This window comes from Telopea speciosissima, unplaced genomic scaffold, assembly GCF_018873765.1.
Source record: "Telopea speciosissima isolate NSW1024214 ecotype Mountain lineage unplaced genomic scaffold, Tspe_v1 Tspe_v1.0033, whole genome shotgun sequence".
Lineage (NCBI taxonomy): Eukaryota > Viridiplantae > Streptophyta > Magnoliopsida > Proteales > Proteaceae > Telopea > Telopea speciosissima.
In genome coordinates this window covers 21,466-42,916 of record NW_025317369.1, presented here as the reverse complement: position 1 = coordinate 42,916, position 21,451 = coordinate 21,466, and the positions used below count along the sequence as shown (strand labels likewise).

General features: G+C 40.7%; 1 protein-coding gene and 1 long non-coding RNA gene across 2 annotated transcripts; one reads left to right on the top strand and one right to left on the bottom strand.

Moving 5' to 3' along the window:
* Positions 1 to 3,701: 3,701 nt before the first annotated feature.
* Positions 3,702 to 20,931, top strand: LOC122647357. Its single transcript, XM_043840782.1, has 2 exons — positions 3,702 to 3,706; positions 20,401 to 20,931. The coding sequence occupies exon 2, from the start codon at positions 20,426 to 20,428 to the stop codon at positions 20,699 to 20,701; it is 276 nt and encodes a 91-aa protein (XP_043696717.1). The 5' UTR covers positions 3,702 to 3,706; positions 20,401 to 20,425; the 3' UTR covers positions 20,702 to 20,931.
* On the bottom strand, positions 8,489 to 16,287 carry LOC122647359. The gene is made up of 3 exons (XR_006330857.1): positions 16,277 to 16,287; positions 9,199 to 9,208; positions 8,489 to 8,624 (listed from the first exon to the last, which is right to left on the bottom strand). It is a non-coding gene; the product is annotated as an uncharacterized LOC122647359 (long non-coding RNA).
* Positions 20,932 to 21,451: the final 520 nt, after the last annotated feature.

The window sequence follows — 21,451 nt, the reverse complement described above, 5'->3', positions numbered from 1 at the left end:
GTAGGGAGGCTGTGGCAGGTAACAGATGCCATTGTCGGCCCTATATTTAGCTGGATTCTTTAATGTTATTTTGTGCTAGAACTTTTACTTTTTGGGCTTTTTAAAAGGCTTTGAATCCTGAGATTCTTTTTCTTATTCAAACAGAATATGCTTTAGTTCACTGATCCAAATTTCTCTTTAGTTATTTTTTATGTCATTGTCACTAATAATTGATCATTAATAGTATTATTATTATTATTATGATGATGATGATGATGATGATGATGATGATGATGATGATGATAACCACAAACGACATCCATGGATCATGATCATTGTGCTGATTTCTTTCACATGATGATCTGACATAGTCAGTCCCTAGAAATGCACAAATTTTCAACAGCCGCATATCCACCAAGCATACTTGTGCAAAATTCAGTCAAATTAAATGCTTTTGGATACTAAATATGGAATAGAAAGCACTGTTCAATCCCTCCAAGAGTAAGGATCTAGAAAAAACATCAAAGAGAGTAGTTGAACTGTAGGAATGCCTTTCAGGACTGTCTGCTACAATGTAAACCCACTCAAGAACCTTCGGTTTGGAGCGTAATTAACCTTATTCATCTTCCTTTTTTCAATTTTACCAGTTTCATTTTTTATCCTATATATCAGCATGCTCTATTTATTATAAGCTGAGTGAATTGACTTATTGGGCCATCATTGGAACCCACTGATAGAGGTTGCACTTGCGATGGTTATTGATTTTCCAAACCTTATGTCATAACGCTATACTACAATTAATTTTTTTTTTATCAATTATTTAGTATATATCTTTTGAGAAGTCGTCTCTCCCTCTCTTTTAAGTTCTGTGTTATCTTAAGGTTTCCATTCAGTTGCCTAGGATTTTATGATGTGGATTTTCCTTGTAGAGAAGCCTGTAGAGATCGTGATCTGCTCGTAACTACAAGCCGCATTCGATCATCCCTTTCACTGCGATTCCATTCAATTAAGGTAATCCCTAAATTTTTTTATATATGGAATAGGATGCATGTTTTCATAATAGTGACATCAGAACCATTAGAATTTACGGTTCACTTTCAATTTGAGATTTTTTTTTTGGAGGTTTCTTGAGATCTGCACCCAGTGATGGAGCACGCTGCTATAGCAGTGCGCGTGCACTATAACCGGCTGCCATGAGCGCTGCCTTGCATGATGGGCTTTGCGCATTCTTGCAGTCCTTGCCGACCGAGCAGTCCCTGTGCGCTTTGTCGCTGCACTCGCGCGGCTGCACAATTGCGGCCTGCATTTTTTCTTTAGCACGCATGTCGTTTGAGGAGCTACTCCTGTAAACAAAAAAGAGGCAAAGCATTAAATAAGTATGGGACTTTGCATTCATTACAGTTTGAGTATGTAGGTTGTTGTACTTTTTTAATTAAAAAAAAAGTTCTTTCTCAATCATTGCTTTTTGATTGAAGTTGATCTGCATATTGGTTTTTTGTTTTGGGGGCATAAGCCCCATCACCCACCGTAGTTTGTGTGTGGTTAACCAATAGAAGGGTAACCGGGTATATGGGTTGGCACAAGCTAAGGCAGCGCCGTGCATGTTGCACCGGCAGATCCATAACTATCATTAAAGAAAAAAAAGAGGCAAACTAATAACCCTAATTTTAATTGTTAATTATATTTTTAGGATTTTTTGGGAGGAGGAGATGGGTGAAGTGGGAATTCCTACTTCACCCACCCTTTACCTTTTTTTGTTTTTTCCTTGATGAAAATATATGCATAACATGGGGGTCTTAGTTCTAACAAAATGCATATGATATGGTTTTAACTACATGCATGTGGTATGTTTTTTATTATATGCATATATTTTATTTTTGTTATGCATGCATTGGGGTTTGTCCATGAAATCTCCTCTATAGGGTTTCTCGTTTTTGGAGTATTTTATTTATGTCATATGCACCCCCCATTAGCAAGAAATAATTTTGTGAGATCCATGAGAGAAAAATGGGAGATAGAGTGTTGCCCCAAATTGTCTCATATTTTTCTCATGTGTAATGGAGATCGCCCAAGGCCACTTTGTTAATAAAGAAACATGTGATTCCCCCCATTGCGGTATGGACCAGTTTGATGCTGCCATTAGAGTATCGCTGTCAAATACCTCATCCCATGCAACTATGTGTTTTATTATTTATTTCTCATGGGATGGATTTGATACTTGTCAAGTGATGTGTTTTTTGGATAGATGTGCGTTAGAGTTGGTACCTGGAAGTGATATAAAATGCAGTGCTCACCGGTAGTTTGTAGTAAGGATCTTAAATGTAAAGAGTCAATTGTACTTTTAATATTTTTTGAGAAGCCATGTAATGGGAGCTACTGCACTGCGTATCACAACCCTTTATTGACTCGGCATATCACTTCAAGTACCAAATTTGGGTCTCTTGTGTGAGTCCCTTGCGCACCCGTGTGTATAGCGCATTAAACTGTGGTTAGGAGATTCTTGTTTTTTCTCCTACATTTGTTCGAAATCAGTTAAAGTTATACATCTCCAGACCCACACATTGTGAGATTTGATTACCGGCTTAGCGAAGTTTTTGGTCTCACCCTGTGGGGAAGGGTACCATTAATTTTAATTAGGGTTTCTTGAACAAATTTATAAATTTATGGATGTATACTAAATGTCATCCGTTGCACATTGTAGTGATGGCCTCGAAAAGTGTTGTTGCTGACCTTAACCAAGGCAACAAGTTGGATGGCACCAACTATGACATGTGATACCAAAAGGTCAAGTTCTTGCTTAATGAGCAAGATTACCTAGACCTCTTGACCACTGAGATGGCTCCACCCGAAGTGGGTACTACCATCCGTCACCATCAAGAAAAAGAGGGTTAAGACAATTGGTTTAAGAGAGATCATAGTGCGTGCTTTCTTATGTTAAGCACGATGCACGATGATCGTATCGGCCAGTATGAGAAGTGCGAGACTGCCAAGCCCATGTGGGACTAGGTACAGCTCGACTGTGGCAGTACATCCATGACCAGACTTCAAGGCCCATGACCTTGAAGTGGGTACTACCGCCCGTCACCTTCAAGAAAAAGAGGGTTAAGACAATTGGTTTAAGAGAGATCATAGTGCGAGCTTTCTTATGTTAAGCACGATGCACGATGATCTTATTGGCCAGTATGAGGAGTGCGAGACTACTAAGTCCATGTGGGACCAGGTAAGGCTCGACTGTGGAGGTACATCCATGACCAGACTTAGGTCCATGACCTTGAAGTTTGAAATGTACCGTAAGGACCCCAAGCACACTATGGTTGAACACCTTAGGGTCGTGAAAGAATTGGATGATGCTAGGGTACACCTTACCGATGAGCAGTAAGTACAGGCCGTCATTAGGACATTTCCTGATTCCTAAGGGCAGATGAAGATAGTTCTCACACATAAAGATACTGTCAAGACATTTAATGACATTGCCGCTCATGTGGAACTAGAGGCGAAGCGCCTATAGGCGATCCAATCACATGCCTTTGTCGCCCAAGCGGGGCAGCACAAGAGACAAATGACCACTGGGAATCAGGATCAAGCTCAGAAAATTGCGTCAATTGGGCGTAAGACCACCAAGCGCCGACGTGGCAAGGGAGGTAGAAAGAAAGATATCACCAAGGTCAAGTGCTATAACTTCCAGAAGATGGGGCACTTCGCTCATGACTGCACTGAAGCGAAGCAGGTATTATTTCTGCCTCTCTCTCCTTATACTTTTGTCATACGTTTTGGTTGCCCAAACCCAATCTGATTGGATTGTGGATACAGGTGCAACAAGACATATAGCGCGAGATCGAGGAGGGTTCATAGATTATAGAAAAATTCTGGATGGCGCCCAAAGTATCTGCATAGGAATGGCACTAGTGAAGCAGTGCGAGGAGTTCACTACAAGAAAAAGCATTTTTGGCGACGGTTAAAAATTTTACCGTAGCCAAATATATATTTATAGCAATGGCAGTTTACCATTCGTTGCCTTATTTAATTTATAGCAACGGTAATATATAATCCGTCACCCAATATGATTTATAGCAACATGCACCAATATAGAGTCGCCAAATTTCATTTAGGGCGACGAAAAATATATTGGCGTTGTAAACAAATATTTAATACAACGGTTATTCTATAACCGTGACGAAAAATACGATTTGTAGCAACAACATAAGACAAACCGTTGTGTTATATTATTTTGACCAACGGTTTTATAAGAACCGTCGCCTTATATCACTTAAGGTGTAAGAGATTATAATTATTTTGGCCAACGGTTTTACAAGAACCGTCGCCTTATATCAATTTTGGCCAACGGTTGTACAAGAGCCGTCGCCTTATATCACTTAGGGCAACGGATTATTTTTTACTGTAAGAGATTGTATTTATTTTTTTGGTCTTTCAACATTCCCGCTCTTCTACCAAAAAAAACAAAACATTCCCGCTCGCGGTTTCTCTTCTCTATCTGTCCCTCTCGATCTATCTGGCTTTTCTTCTCTTACTCTCCCTCTCACTTTTGGAAACCCTCTATCTTACTCTGTTCAACCTTAACCCTATCCTCCAAGGATCTACATCTCGCCTCTCTGAGCTACCCACGCGCCCCATTCTTTGTGGAATCATCGCAAGCCCGTCGGGGAGGTTGGTTGACTCCTATCTTATGCAGTCCTCTCGGCATTCTTCGACACTTGATTTCTCTCTCTATCTCTCTCTTTATCCTTTTTCTTTTAATCAGTATAGATTTCTCTCTATCTCTCTATCGATTTTCTCTTTTGGCTGTTATCCAGGGAATTAATCAGTCAGTTGAGGAAGGAAGCCGGGTTAGGTATTCTCATCCTCTTGATGATCTTCTTCTATTTCTGTGTTTGATTTTCTAGTTGCTTCTCTTAGTATCATTTGTCTTCTTCTTCTATTTCTATGTTCTTACCTCTTGATAGGAATGAAGAAATGGTGAAATTGAAATTAACGGCCTCCACTTGTGTATCTCACTTGTCTCCTCTACTACTCTTCTCCCATTCTTGAAGGTTAGCTCTGTGTTTATTTTCTGGTAATGTCGTTTTTATTTTTCTTATAAATAAATAACTGTGATTAGAAATAAAGATGATTAATGATTCTTGATTCACTCATTATTGTCTTTTGATTTCTCCTACCAGTTCTTGTTACAGTTAGGATCTCCTTTAGAAAGATGGAAATATAATTGAAGAAATCTGCTTCACTTTTACGTTTTCCCTTTATCCTTTATTTAATGTGTGTAAAATTTAATCTGCAACTCACTACTTTACTTTTACTTTGTTCATCACCTTTCTTCTTTTTGATAATGCCTTTTCTCCCCAACTGGGGAGATGAGGTGCAAGTTGCAGAAGTGGGCTTATGAATTCTTGTTTTTTATGGGGTGGAAAAAGCCATGTTTGGGAAAGATTGGGAGAGCCTGAAGGTCACTTGCAATCCAATCCACTGGCCACCCAAAGCTGTAAAAAATGGATTTTTATAGGAGGAACAGCAGAGGAGATATTCTCTTCTTCGTTCTTAGTTGCATGTGAGTCCAGCTCTGTTTTATGATCCAACCATTAATTTTAGTGATCAAATGCTTTGAGTAATTCATTTTTAAAGAACAGTAAATTGAGGAAGAAGGTGCCAAATTCATAGTTGGTTATTAAATGAAGGGTTTCTACTGCAAATCAGTTGCGGCACCCCAACCAACAATTTATTCTTCAACGGCTCTAGTAATTAGATGTCATGGAACAAGCAGGGAAATGGTTGGGGTTGAGTTGGATTGGATTGGATGGTGGAGAATTTCATGGTGATGGGAACATGTGGGTATGGTGAGTGTGTGAGTGTGTAGGGGCAGCAAGGGCTGGGGTGAGTGTGTATAGGGGCAGCAAGGGGTGGAGGTGAGTGTGTGGGTGTGTCTGTAGGGGCAGCAAGGGGTTGGGGTGAGTGTGTATAGGGGCAGCAAGGGGTGGGGGTGAGTGTGTGACTGTGTAGGGGCAGCAAGGGCTGGGGTGAGTGTGTGAGTGTGTATAGGGGCAGCAAGGGGTGGGGGTGAGTGTGTGAGTGTGTGACTGTATGTAGGGGCAGCAAGGGCTAGGGGTGAGTGTGTGGGTTCATAAATACCCCTCCTAAAGATGATTAACAGACTCGGTACACAATGTGTACTTGATTAGCAGAGAGCACAATGTGTGCTTGATCAGCAAGGGGGCTGCATTATATGTACTTGTGCTTGAGATTAGGAAGTAAAGGTGAGTGAATAGGGGGTGGGTTTGGGACCTGGGAAATAGATCATAGATGGGGTCAGAGACTTTAGAAAGGAAATAAAAGCAATTCTGTCCTCCTCTCTTCTTCGCAGAGTTTCTAGGTTATTTAATTTGTAACTCAGTTACAAGATCCAAGAAGCTATATATTAGACTGGGAGCCTGGTCCAAGTTAATTGATTTTGCAAGTCAAATCCATTTCATGGGTTAGCATGCTTTATCGCCCACACCCTTGCTATTGAAGGTGGACACCTCCATATTAATCTCTTGTGTATGATTTTATTTCCAAAGGACCCATCTAGTTCAACTTGTATTTCCCCCTCTCTCACTGAGTCACTGCAGCTTGCCCTCTTAAATTTTCAAAGAAGAAAACAAAGGCCCATATTACCTGCAGCAATGTTTGAACAGTCATCACAAAGGCTACAGTTATTTTTGTACAGTTTCATACTATAGCCTTCACAAGAGGACACAAGTCACACAGCCAATGCATTTACTGAACCTGCTCTTTCAAAGGGACCAATGAAGTTGGAGAGAGAGAGAGAGAGAGGCCTGAGTTCCTGACTTAACCTTTAATAAGCCTGCTCTAGCACCAGAAAGAGTTAAGAAGGACAGTGAATGAGGTAAGGTATAGACTAGAAGAGAATATCAAATTTGTCTGGCTAGGGTACACAGCATTCAACCCTTGCACTTGTCCCATTGTTTTAATTAACTCTTCTTCTCTTTCTCCTTCTACAGTAATATTGAGCATGGAAGTCAAAAGTACGTGAAATTTTTGAAGTGATTGAACACCAATATATGGTTGACAAGTTTGTGCCTTTTCTTTGACAATGATTTACTTTATAAGGACTCTTAAAGAGTCATAACAATTCTCCTAAACATTTATATTTGACAAAAGACAACCTTTGAGGGAAAGGAATTTTCTGCAATTGAACAAACTTGGTTGATGACTTGACAACATGGACCATGATTATTTGTTGAGGTTCCAAACATGCTAGAGGTAGTCCTAAGCAAGTTCAAGAATGCAGAAGGATGGGTTCCTTGTAGATTCCAAATTGAAGTGGCAAAGAAGAATCAAAATATGTGATAGGGTGGTAATGAAGAAAAGTGGAATTTTATAGTACTGCCAAAAAAAAAATTCAAAATTCAAAACTATAACTTGTAAACACTTTTTCTTTTTTCTCCCTTTTAGGGCTTGCAGATTACCACGAAGCAAGAGAGAAGAGCTCTAGGGCTGAGTAAGTATAGCTCCTCAATTCTTTGATCAATGCACTTGTGTCTAGCTTTCTATTTGTGATCTCATCGCTGAACTTTTGTCTTGACCATATTATTTCTTCATGTTAGTGGATGACAAGGAGATATGCAAAATGACATTTAATATTAAGGATTTTTTCTTTTTAGCAGTTACACGTGGAAACTATGTCTAGGAGTTGGATTGGAAGTTCAAGGGATGCATCTGTTCCATTGCCATGTAAAGGGGATGTTGGTAATAACTGCTTGAATACATACCTTTATCTTCTTTGAGTGCATTTTGGTTCTTTCTCCATTGTGCTCTCCCTATTATGCTTTCTCTCTATTGCAAAAGTAAAGAATTGTTTAGATTCCAAATTTACTAAAGGGCGTACCTAGTGCATGAGGCTCTCGCCATTGCTGGGTTTGGGGATGGTCATAATGTACACAACCTTACACCCGCTTTGCAGATAGGCTGTTTCTGGACTTGAACCCGCGACCACAAGGTTGCAATGGAGCAACCTTATTTACTGTTGGATAAAAAATTCCATTCCTCTGAGCGTCTAACTAGGTTGGCTTTCGTTATCCAATAGACATCCTTCTTTTTGTGCATAATGATTGATGTTGCTTCTGTACTAGGTATGTATCCACTGAATATAATGAAATGCATGGGCAAGTCAGCCCTATATGTTTGTATTTCTCGAAGCTTCTTCTATAGTAATGGGGCTGTTGTGCTATTCAGCTCTGGATAATAGATTTTATATGTAATATATTTTGCATTCACATGACCTACTTGCAAGTCCGTCTGAAGTTCAATTTTATCTTCTTGCAAACTTGCATTGAAGATCTTAGGAGTTCATTCTAGTATACAGTTTTCTGATAATTCTATTAATGTTTTTCGTTTTCCCTTGGTGAGTGATCTTTGCTTATCTCTCATTATTTGCATGCACTGTGTTTGCTCGTGTGTGTTACAAATCGGTTTTTAATCTCTGCGTTATGTTTGTCTCAGTTACAAAATGTTCATGAAACTGTGATTTATTTTAAGAAAATTTTAATGTTGTCAATGCTTGTCAACTTATTAAACAACAACCCATGTTTGATTCATAGTTATTGGCTGCATGGGAAATCAAGTAAGAAGCAAAGCTTGTCTTTCTAATGGTTAAAACTTTTCCAGGAAGCACCTCCAAGATGGGATCAAGAGAGGCTTTGAAGGGTTTCCTAAGAAATTTATGAAGACTTAAAGTGATGAATGGTGAAAACAGAACATTCTTGAACATTTCTTGTCTCATGAATGCAGCTTATGTCTTAAGTCTCTATTGACCTTGGTGGAAAGAGATGTTGAATGAAAGAATTGGAAAATGTGGCACACCCTGCTACAAGAGTAATTTGCATTCCCTATTCATGCTCTTGGTATTAATCAGTTCTTTAAGTGACATGCATCACCACCTTCCCCAAGCGATCCTGGAGTGAAGAAAGTTGCAGACAAATTAGCAAGTTTTGTAGCCAAAAATGGAAGGCAGTTTGAGCACATTACTCATCAAAGAAATCCTGGAGATACACCTTTTAAGTAAGTTTCCTATGATTATGTGTTTAATCCCTGAATGCTACAAGATAATTCTTCTATTGCTGCTCTAATCATCTACCTTATTTGTATTTTTAAATGGTCACTGTGTAAAATCTCCTTGTTGTTTGTATTGGAAATTATGCTTGAACTTACTATATTTGTGCTTGTCACTATATGCCGCATGGTTCTATAACTTCATCTAGCAATTTTATCCATGATAAACTTAGAGAGAATCGTTTGAGATGGTATGGCCATGTCCAACGGAGGCCTTCCGGGGCTCCAGTCTGGAGGGGAGCGACATGATCCTGATTGAGGGAACCAAAAGAACTAGAGGCAGGCCTAAGATAACCTTAGGAGAAGTAGTGAAGAAAGACACGCTTAGCTTAGGCCTTGCCCCGAGTATGACCTCTAATAGAGCTGATTGGAGATCAAAGATCCATGCGGTCAGTCAGTCTTTGTTGTGTGTTGCCGTTGTTTGTATCCACCCCTCTTAGAGACCTAGTGCAGAGTGTTGGGCAGTTAAGAAGTGGTACGTAGTTAAGAAGGGTCGATACCTTAGAGATTTGTGTTGATGTTGTTTGCCCCCCCCTCTCCATTTTTACTTCTTTTTACCTTTTTTTCTCTTATAGGATCCATGTAGCCGACCCTATTAAGTTGGGATAATGCTTGGATGTTGTTGTTGTTGTTCCTTTTGCGATTATTGCGTCTTCAGTACCATCTTTAATTGCTTTTGATTTCTAAATAGAGTCACTGTTGAAGGAAATGCCTTGCTGAGGACTTGATTCTTCTGTTACTTGTGGTTAACTGGTCATTTCCAAATAGATGTGAAAGTGAACAGAATGCTTAATTTTACGAAGTTTAAGAGTCCAGTATATTACAGGTGCATTTGGAAAAGAGCTTAGCAATATCCACAGTAGTAGTTGTAGAAATTAGTTGAATACATAAAGCAGTTGGGCTATGATGCCCTCAAGATGGGTAGTTAATGGCTTTGATTACATCAAATGTTTGTTCAAAACTGGCTTCTTCTGTGTTTCTTCTTTCCTTTTTCTTCTCTTTTCTTTTTTTTTAGTTGGAATGGTTGAGGTGGGATATTCAGCTTGCTTATGAAAGCAAAGTTAATCCTTGATCCTTACATTTGTAAGTAGTCGGATACTTGGGAGTGGTTTTTGTCATTGGTGCAGAGTTAGTTGGAATGTTGGCAGCCAAACTTGTCTTGGATGGAAATGGATCGATTTTGAAGTGGATATGCTAATATCTGGAATTAGCATATCCAATATTTGAATTTGTCTTGTATCTGATGTATATTTACGTCAAGTATACGGATTTGATTCTGGATATTCAAATCCTAATGTGCTACTCTCTGTTTTCTTGTTTGCAAATATAAGTTGTTCGGTAGAAATATATGAAGTAATGAAGGCTAGCATGACAGAATAAGAGACAGATGAATCTGAGTGCACTTGGGAGCAGCACCAGCAAGTCAAAAGATGATGGAAGCCAGAAGGTCAATTGGATGCTTTTGTTAGTGAACAAAGACAACTTATGGTAACTTTAAATAATTGATATAGCTAAAGTTGGTAATGGTAGATGTACAAGGGAAGAGCTGGAAAAGAATTGGGTTGACTTGTGAGGAAACATTAGTAATTATGAGTTAACCTGTGATATAGAGTGGAAAAGTGGAATTGCAAGACATTGTCTTGCTAAGAGCTTACATTCAAAATTTTGTCATCTTCCAAGTTCAATTGGATAAGCTATCATATATTGGATTTTACTGTTTTCATATTTTGATTCATCCTAGCTGTCGTATGTAGTTACATTGAATAAGCTATCATTGGATCTTTACTGTTTTTCATCTTTTGATTCATCCTTGCTGTCCTATGGTAGTTACATTGGATAAGGTATCATTGGATCTTTACTGTTTTCATCTTTTGATATGATTTTGAATCATATTACCTATTAGATTTTTTGCACACAAGTCAATGACAAGGAGGCTGCTTGTTGAGTTGTAATGAATTTGTAGTATCAAGACTAGTCTAAGCTATAAGAGATTAAAGCTAGTCATACAAAGCTTTCAATTTTCAGTGCAGATAGATAGATGAAGCTTTGTCATTTTATTCTGAAATTTAGTTTTAATGGTACACTGACTCTTATTGGTACAATGATACAATCAGATTGGCTTAGAACTGAAGATGGATTTCTCATATTGATGGGTTTCCACACCAGAGATTGCTATGAACAAACCTTTCTTGGATGGCCGATCTAGGAGATCTCTTAGAGTTGATTCCCAAGCTGGTGATGCTGTCTTGAAACTACTGTACGGCGCACCATTTTGATCCATTGAATGAGTTTTGCAAAATAAACCCAGTTGATGTTTGATGAGCAGTGCAAAGTCTATGAAGGTAATACAGTGTAATTAGAGTCATGAGTTCTTTTAATTATGATTGTATTAGTTTTTTAAAGTGAAGTCTAAGAAATGTATTCTTATTTGGATGTATGGTTAATTTTTTTTTTTTCATATGGACTAGTATATTAATGTAATTACAGGAAATATATTGATTTTAAATTTTTTTTTTTTTGTTATCTCAGTTTTGGCAACGGTTTTTTTTATACCGTTGCCAAAAAGCCTTACCATATCGCCCTTAGCGACGGTTTTTTTTTTTTTTTACAACGGTTAATATCGTTGTTAAAAATATGGTTTTCTGCAACGGTATGTTTTATTTTGTCGCCATACTATTATCTTCGGCCACGGTTTATTATTAACCGTTGCTAAAGAATGGTTTAGGGCAACGGTATTATTTTAACCGTCGCCAATTACATTTTTCCCAACGGAACCCCTTATTCCGTCGCCTAATTTTGGCTGCGCCATTTATGCCAACGGTGATTGCAACGGCTCAGAAAACCGTCGCCAACATATTTAGCAATGGATTTGGATTTTTGGCAACGGAAAAAAACCGTTGCCAAAAATGAGTTTTCTTTTAGTGGTTGGTACCTACCAGCTCACCTTGCGCACTGGGCGCATCTTGTTACTTCATGATGTGCTATACGCATTAGAAATCCAACATAATCTACTTTCAGTTATTACATTATTGACTTTAGGATATTCATTTATTTTTTTATGGTGACTCTTTTGAGATACGATTGGATGATAGTAGTTTTAGACCCTATAGGCTTGAGAATGGTTTTATTAAATTAGATTTGATAATTCCTATTAGTTTCTCTTCATCTTTTGTAGTTGATTCTAATACTAGTCCTGATTCAATTACTTGGCATGCTAGACTAGGACACATAGATCGAGATATGATGGGACAGCTAGCTCGAGAAGGCCTTCTTGGCTCACTCGCTAAAGTCAACCTACTGACATGTGAGGCCTGTTTAGCAGGTAAGGCTCACCGAAAGCCTTTTGGAAAAGGCTAAACGGACAACCCAGATCCTAGAGCTTGTCCATTCGGACATCTACGGACCAATGAATGTGAAGGTACGTCATGGTGCTTGCTATTTTCTCACTTTTATCGATGATTATTCTCGATATGGTTATGTGTATCTGATCGCTCACCCAATGAAGTGATAGGTTGCTTCAAATGCTTTGTAGCAGAGGTTGACAATCAGCAAGGCAAGAGATTAAAATCGAGGATGCTAATATTTGTCCGATCAATTTAAAGAGATGTGTGAGGAAAAAGGAATCGCTAGGTAGCTGACTATTCCCCACACTCTGCAACAAAATGGTATAGCAGAGCGGAGGAATAAGACGCTTTTAGATATGGTTAGATCGATGATGGCGCAGGCCAACCTCCCAATATCTTTCTAGGGGGATGCTATGTTGATCGTTGCTTACGTCCTTAACCGTGTGCCATCACAGTCAGTTTCCTCCACTCCCTATGAATTGTGGAGAGGTAGAAAGCCCACTTTGGGGCATATGCGACCATGGGGATGTGCAGGATATGTTCATAATACCTCCCATAAGTTTGGGAAACTTTACCCTAGAGCTAAAAAGTGTATCTTTATAAGATATTTTGATACCTCGAAAGGCTATGTAGTGTACGATGAACATCAAGATGGAGGAATGACAGAGACTGAGTCCTGTGATGTGGATTTTCTTGAGACCGATTTCCCTAGCATCAGTGACTCTGGCAGAGACTTTGATCTTTTTTAGATAGAGACTGAAGAAAGCATCTCACCTACTCTTGGTGAGGGTGAGGAATTAAACACTCATCAAGAGATCGCCAAAGAGGGTGAGAGTGATCATCAGCCCAATGGGAGTGCGTTACCTAATGAAAGTGCACAACCCGTGGGTCAAGACCCCTCTACGCATAAGAGCCCACGTGGACACGTTCCCTAATGTCATTTTGAGATCGAAGGGGACGTTGCCCTCATCTGTGCCCCGAGGGATGAGGATGAGCCAGCCTCAGTGAGTGAAGCGCTCTCTTCTCCAGCTAAGGAAATGTGGCAAGCTGCTATGAAAAATGAGTTGGGTTCTATGAGCAAGAACCATGTCCTGGAGTTAGCTGATCTTCCACCTGGGCGCAAGGCCATCGGGAACAAGTGGGTCCTGAAGGTCAAGTGAAAGGTCGATGGATCAATTGACAAGTATAAGGCACATCTTGTGGCGAAGGGATATACCCAAAAGGAGGGTATAGACTACAATGAGACGTTCTCCCTTGTGGTGAGAATGGCCTCAATTCACCTCATTCTAGCCATTGTCGCAAAGTTGGATTTAGAATTCTATCAAATGGACGTTAAAACTGCTTTTCTCAATGGAGAACTGGATGAGGAGATCTTTATGGCTCAGCCTGTGGGCTTTAAGAAGAAGGGACATGAGCACAAAGTATGCAATCTCAAACGTTCCATCTATTGCCTTAAGCAATCGTCCAAGCAATGGTACATTAGATTTCACCATGCCATTACCACTGCAGGTTTTGACATGATTGAAGAGGACCACTAAGTGTATGTTAAACGGTCCAAGGCGAGGTTCCTTATCCTATCATTGTATGTTGACGACATCTTATTGGCTGGGAATGACATTGGAATGATTATCATCACTAAAGAGTGGTTGTCCTCTACTTTTGAGATGAAGGACATGAGTGAGGTCAACTTTGTGTTAGACATGAAGATTGTGAGGGATCGCACTAGGAGACTTCTTAGTTTGTCTCAAGATACTTACATAAAGAAAGTCCTAGAGCGGTTCCATATGAGCAACTCGAAACCCATTGACACTCCAATGGACAAGGCATGCACTTTGAGCCCAGACCAATGCCCTAAGAGTGATGAAGAGAGAAACCAAATGTCCAAAATACCGTGTGCAGCGGCAGTAGGCAGTCTGATGTATGCGATGATTTGTACGGGTCCAGATATTTTCTTTGTTGTTGGCATGGTGAGCCGTTACCAGAGCAACCTAGGGCCAGCTCATTGGCAGGCAATAAAGAGGATACTTTGATACCTACGTGGCACTGCAGACCTCTCGCTCACCTTCAGTGGTTCAGACTTGAGACTGAGAGGCTACAGTGATGCTGATTGGGCTAGTGATAAAGACGAGCGTAAGCCCACTTTGAGGTATGCGTTTATCCTGGGAGGCGGGGCTGTCACTTGGAGTAGTAAGCAACAAACTTGCATCGCCCTATCCACGATGGAGTCGGAGTACATCTCATGTTCAACAACAGTTGTCACACCCCAAACCACCCCCTGGGGGGATTAGGTAGGTGACCCAAATTACATAACGGCAATCTGCCAAATCCCACGGATCTAGAACCAGTTAATACATTTACGGTCCCACATTTATAACATTACTATAAGCAAGATCAGAATGCTGCAGATAATCTACGATTTAAATAAAAAAAGAGAAAGCGTAGCGATACGAGAATGGTTGTGATATATATACATATGTAAGTTTGATACATTCCCCAGTTCAACCCACAAACTGAAAAGAGAAGCTGGCATATACATAAGCGAAAAGAAAGTACATATATATACAGAGCGAGATAACTCAATACCAAAAAGAAAAGAAAAAGCTAAACCAGAAACAGGAATGGGATAAACTCCTATCAAAAGCAAAAATGAGTCCCCAAGACAAAAAGCATCAAGAGCGCCCGTCACTGGTCTTCATCAATAACCACTAAGAACGCTCGCATCATCGGCACAACCTCCGTCGGGGTCCATACCAATAGCATCATAATCACAAGGGCTCTCCTCCTCGTAATGAGCCTCCATGTCACAGTGGCATCGATCTACACAATCATCTAGAAAGAAAAACATATATAACAAGAGTGTGAGCCCCACTAAGCCCATGAGTAAAACATATCATCATGCATGCATATGTAACCATAATCCACATGATCCTACATGATATGCAAGTCTAGATTATTTAATTAGCCACCTAACAATACAGCTAAGGTAGGTTAGTGCTACTACAATCCCCAATACATGTATCCTTGGTGTGGGTTTGGTTACCCCTTCCCGAGATACACCCATTGAGTTGTCAGAGAGAACCAGCCGGCTCTAGCATCTCCCTACCCAAGTCAGCCCGACCAACCCTCTAGATTGAACTTGTGAGGTAATCGACTCAATATAATTTCACCTTTCAGTGCTTCCCGACATGTAATTCGAGGATAAACTTTATTGGGCATATAGCCATGATTCACCTATCGGTGCTTCCTAAGCTTGTAGCTCGAGGCTTCCCGGCATAATTGCCCTGGGGCATCCTAGCTGTGTTGAGGCTTCCCAGTGTAAACGCCCGAGGTTTTACGGTAGTCTTCACAGTCATCCAACACCTTAACCCCTATTGGCAGGGGTGCATAGCACGGGTGATGAATATTTAGCCCCATGTCTAACTGGCATCATATGAGTCAGGCGGTGTCAACCGAATCCCATAATACGGGCTACCACAGGCCTCATTTACAAGCCGGCTATGGCATCTATTCTAACAATCACATTCATCATGATATTTCCACAGAGTTGATCAATAGTCATACGATGTGTAATAGTTTTGTGAAATTGAGCTGAATTAAATAACACAGCATTATAATTAAAGAATTTAATTGTCGGCATAATAATATTGTTACACGATACACGATAATATTTCACTCACCTGGGTCTGGTTCTATGAACTCAATTGCAGTTTCAGTTCCGGCTGCAGTCTGGCTGTAGGCCTCGAGTGCGGGATCAAACCCTAAGTATAAATCAGAAATATGTCATTTAATATTCCAAACTATTTTTGGATGTCCTAGGGTTGATCTAAGCTCACTGGGTTGACTTGGTGTACAGTTGGTCATCACTTGGAATTCTCCGGGCCTTGTACTGGGCTTTAGGCCTATATCCCGGTGCATCATCAAGAGATTTTGGCCTAGGGGCAGAACAGTCATTTTCCATCGTAGTTCATGTTACTAGGTCATATTAGCTTCACAGTACTGTCCCTAACTTGGCAGTGCTGCAAGACCATCACAGACAGGGTTATCAAGCCCTATGGGGCCCACTTGGGCACCCAAGGTATCCATACATGTGGACAAATGTGGGGAGGGGTATTTTGGTCATTTATAATCTCCCTACATTGATTTTTGGTCCATGGGTGAAGATCCCCAAGTCAGATCAGTAAAATTGCCAACTTTCATTCTCTAGGCAATGTCTCTGGGTGATGTTTGCATCGCCCAGAGCCTGTATAAACGTGAATAGGCTGAGATTCCTTGGTTTTGGCCATGGGCAGTGGCCACATCATTCCCCCATGCATGTTAGGTCAGCATGGACCCCAGGGGTGTTCTTTACACTAAGCGCCATGGATTATAACCTGGGCCCATCACTTGTCTGCCAGGAGTTGCCCAGACAGCCCAGTGAATAGTAACCCTGCATAGCTTTAGCTGTAAACTAAGGATTTGGCTGCATGCAGGGGTTGATTCACATGTGTTACAGGATTCTAGGGCTGCTACAACTCATGGCTAGGTTGCATGTAACCAGGGCACACAGATCTGAGCCCCAGACTGCCTGTTCTTGGTGTAACAGGGTAGTGCAGTCTGGCATCAGCTGGGTTTCGGTCTCAGGTGAAGAACAGCCATGTAAACATCATAAAATGCTCAGATCCTTTATGCATCATGTTTGCATGTTGGATCTGAGATGGTCCATGGCAGCCCCCAGCTGTTCTGGGCTGCCAATGGCCAGAAACCTATCTAAACAGCAGAGATCAATGGAGAAGGATGGTAAACAGTAAGGCAGCAGGTAGGGGCAGGGGTTTTTATACTTGAACTAGTCTGAGGGCTGCTCGAACTGGGCCTTGGAGGCAGGGCTGCTCCTCCTCCTTCTCCTTTCCTTCTTCTTCTCCTTCCTTTATCTTCTTTTCTTTCTTCTCCTTCCCTCTATGGTTTTAACAGTAACCAAAGCTCTAAGATGAGCTAAGGCACCCCTATTTATAGGTCAGCCTCTCACTGAGGCCTGTTTGCCTACTTAAGCCCCTTTTGAAAATGTGTTTTTAACCTAATTCTCTACCATTCTGGGCACTCAGGTGGGGTCCACAGGGATCTAAGGGTATGAGGTGGTCCCTCAGACTCCCCTCGACCTATAGAGGGTGCCCATGTCCAATATGGGTTGTCCCCACACATCAAATCATTAAAATATTGACTTTTTCCACTCTGGGTGATGTCTGCATCACCCAGAGATTTCAACAAGGCTGATTCTTCATGGGCTTGCACAGGGGTTTGACCTAGGGTTAGGGCCTTGCATCCACATGCTACTCAAGGCCTTTTGCACCTACTTTCAGGTGTGGGACCCACATTCATGGAGAGGAGAGAGAATACCTGGAGTCCAGGCAATACATTATGCTGTGAATTGTGCAACTGCAAGGATCAGTGGTCCATCTTCTGACAGGTATGTAGGAGGACATCCATAGGGTTTCTTCATCAAATTCAATCACTGGAGTGATACTCCATAGTGTACTTGGATGCCATGTCAGGGGCAGGTTTGACAGCAGTATAAAAGGCCGTTTGGCTCAGGAGGTTCTTGCAGAGACTTAGGGTTTCTGCTCACTCAGATGACGTTGTGCTTATACACTGTGACAGTACGGTAGCACTTGCATTTGCGAAGGACCCCAAGTTCCATGGTAGAACCAAGCACATTGACATACGGTATCACTACATTCGAGACATGGTAGCGCGAGGTGAAGTGGTTCTGTAGCATATCTCCACTGGCAATATGTTGGTTGATCCATTGACTAAGCCCATTGCCAGAGATGTTTTCCTAGTTCACGTTAGGAACTTGGGACTTAGGTGGATCTGATATGTATTTGCTTTGGGAATACTTTGTTTGTGATGGACATTTATCTGTATTTCTCTTACATTTATTAATGAGCATATATTTGTTTGAGTAATCTTGTGTGTATACATTTATTGTTTGTAAAGATGTCACCAGGCATGGAATCGACCCACTCACATGGGTGATTCACCTCGGCGTTAGGGTATAGCGAGCGAGATGAGCCCATGAGCATGTATGCTCTATGGCGCCTTAGTATGAACTAAGATGAGACCTTTACTTGGTCCAACTTGGAAGACACCACACTTTCAAGTAGCTTGTTAGAAGCCAGATGTGAGGTTCTAGGCAGAAACCATGAGGGTGACTGCGCTAGAGACTCAAGTTAGGCGCTTAGAGTAGCGACTAGACTAAGATCTGTAATGCGTTTATTTACTACGAGTGACATGCCCACCCTAGTGGGAGTTACGCCTTAGCATGCACATCATACTGCATGTGCTTATATCGATCGATTATGAGTGACTGAATGGATCCCTGCTTCGTCACTATGTGAGCCACATGGATTATGTTAATCCCATAATACCCTTATTACCTGAGACAATGTCATGAACAAGACACCCAATGATGCTACTTTGACGTTCTCCTTAGGACCATGGATGATGCGGTCCAGCGGGAAGCGATTGGGAAAACTATTGGGGGCAATTGGTTTGATATGAGGGGCTCAGGGAAAGCCATTGGACGTTACACCTTTGTTATGTGACTCATTGCCTGGGCGACGTGTCGTATTTTTGGTCGTCGCAGTCATGAGTACATTACATACTAAGGATTTACACTGCTCATCATGAGGGGTCGAGAGTGTTAGATCAGGTGTAAGTGGATCGTTTGGGGTATTTCGAGACTTTTGAGAGTGATGTACAATGTTGGCTAGATGGAAGTTTGATGTAGTACTCCTACCTTATATCATCTCGACAGGTCGCACGCTCCATTACCTGTATGGAGGATAATGGGGAATGAGAGAAACTTGAATGCATAATTAAATTTATGGGCCCTGTGTGGGCGAGTGGGAGATGTAAAACGTTAATGGGATGGGCCCAATTAGTGCGCCCACAAGGGGCTAGTCACGCGATACCCGAGCTCTGGAGGGGTCGGTCATTTAAGTGACCAACCCCTCCCTTTTCTATTTTGTCTAGACCTCTAGTGGAAGTCGACCAAGTGAGAGGGGCACCCAGGGTTTTGTCTATAAATAAGTATTAGGCTTAAACCCTAGCACATTAATTTTTTATATCTTTTGAGAAGCAATCTCTCTCCCTCTCTTTCAAGTTCTGTGTTATCCTAGGGTTTCCATTCAGTTGCCTAGGGTTTTGTGATGTGGATTTCTCTTGTGGAGAAGCCTATAGAGATCGTGATCTGCTCATAACTGCAAGCCGCATTCGATCATCCCTTCTGCTGCGATTCCATTCAATTCAAGTAATCCCAGCACCTCTTTGTATATGGAATAGGATGCATGTTTTTATAACACATCGCATTTCATTTTCCTTCTCCCACAACCCTTTGAATATCATGATTCCTCTAGAGAATCGTCACAATTGAAATAGTGTATAGATAGGATTTGCCTTTTGCGATTCAAAGCAAATAGGTGCTTCCTCGAAATCTGAGTCACTCTCTCTGACTGCCCATCAATTATTGGTCAAGACATTCTATTTAGAAATTTAACCAATTTATTAAATCAGACTCCAAAAATTTGACTTTGATCAGACTAAATCTATTGACCAATGTAAATAATATCCAACATGGTAACTTGGTTCTTGGTTAAAACGTTGTATCACTAAACTGAACCAAAATCAATTTTATTATTCTTAAACCACTGATGTAACATGCAAATCTGGCCAAATAAGTCTTTAAACTTCATGGACATTAGCTGTATATCTTTATTTATTCAATCATAGTCTATATCAAAGGTCCAAATAACCCCTGGTCCTGCCCCTTCTTAGTCTCCGTCTCCGTTCACGGTGGCCGGCGAGATACCCCTGTCCCTTCCTATTCTATACTCTGTATCTTCCATAGTGGATGCAAGCCGTATTCCTCACTCCTCAACGATTCGTGTGCAACGAAGGATAAGCCGACGACAGACGAATTCAGAGAACATCTGAGAGGAAAAGAAAACATGCCTTCCCTGCAAACGGCTTTGCCTCCTGAGCTTGCTAACAACGTGATAAGACTCTACTGTGAATGCCTCAGAAGAGCTCGGTTCATTGGTCATCGGTCAAATAACATAGAGCTTGTTGTTGATATGGTAAGGCAGCAGTTCAAAAAGCACATGCAAGAGACAGATCCAGAAAAGATTCAGAAATTTAAGGATGATGCTGCAAGAGGACTTATAAATCATATTCTTTATGAGTCAGAGAAGATTAGTGGTAGCAGATTCAGCGATAACTCTTGAAAATGACTCATTTATCTTCCGTCCATGCTTCATTTGGTAACTTCTGACTCCATGGAAGAGAGGGGAGAAAACTAACAATCTGGTTTGATTTCTTTTGTTTTCATTTTGTTTAAGTGTTGTTGAGATTTTGGACTGAGGTTCAAGCTCACAGGACTTGAGATACTATAAAGGCAGCATGAAATGTTGAGAGAATGTGAGACCACTATATTTGCCTGTGTTTGGTAATGTCATTACTGTACCAGTGTATGGGATGCTGCAGCAAATAAAAGCATAATAGGCTTTAGTCACCCAAAAAAAAAAAAAAAGGTCCAAAATAAACTTTGCTATAACTGATCCACTCACACTTGAGTTGGATTAACCAATAAATTGACCCATAATTGACTTGGTCCTCAATCATTCGATGTTTATCCATATAGAATCATTCAAGCTCAAACCATTCAAATTCTTTTGTGTGAACCAACCAAAATCATAAATCACCTGATCTTGCATACATGCACCCCACAATATAAGTTAATTTTTTATTTTTTAATTTTTTTAACCTTAGCATGTTCCACTAATAAGTTTTCAAAAATTTATAGGGTATCACATCCTTCCCTCCTTTAAAAATATTTCGTCCTCGAAATTATGTGTTCCTCAATCTTGGAGGGTCCCAAAAGTCTAGGACTTAATTTATCCTTCGTACCAAACATAATTGTTCCCTAAAAAATAATAAACACCAGCATAGTAAGAGGATAATCAGTTCATGTCAAG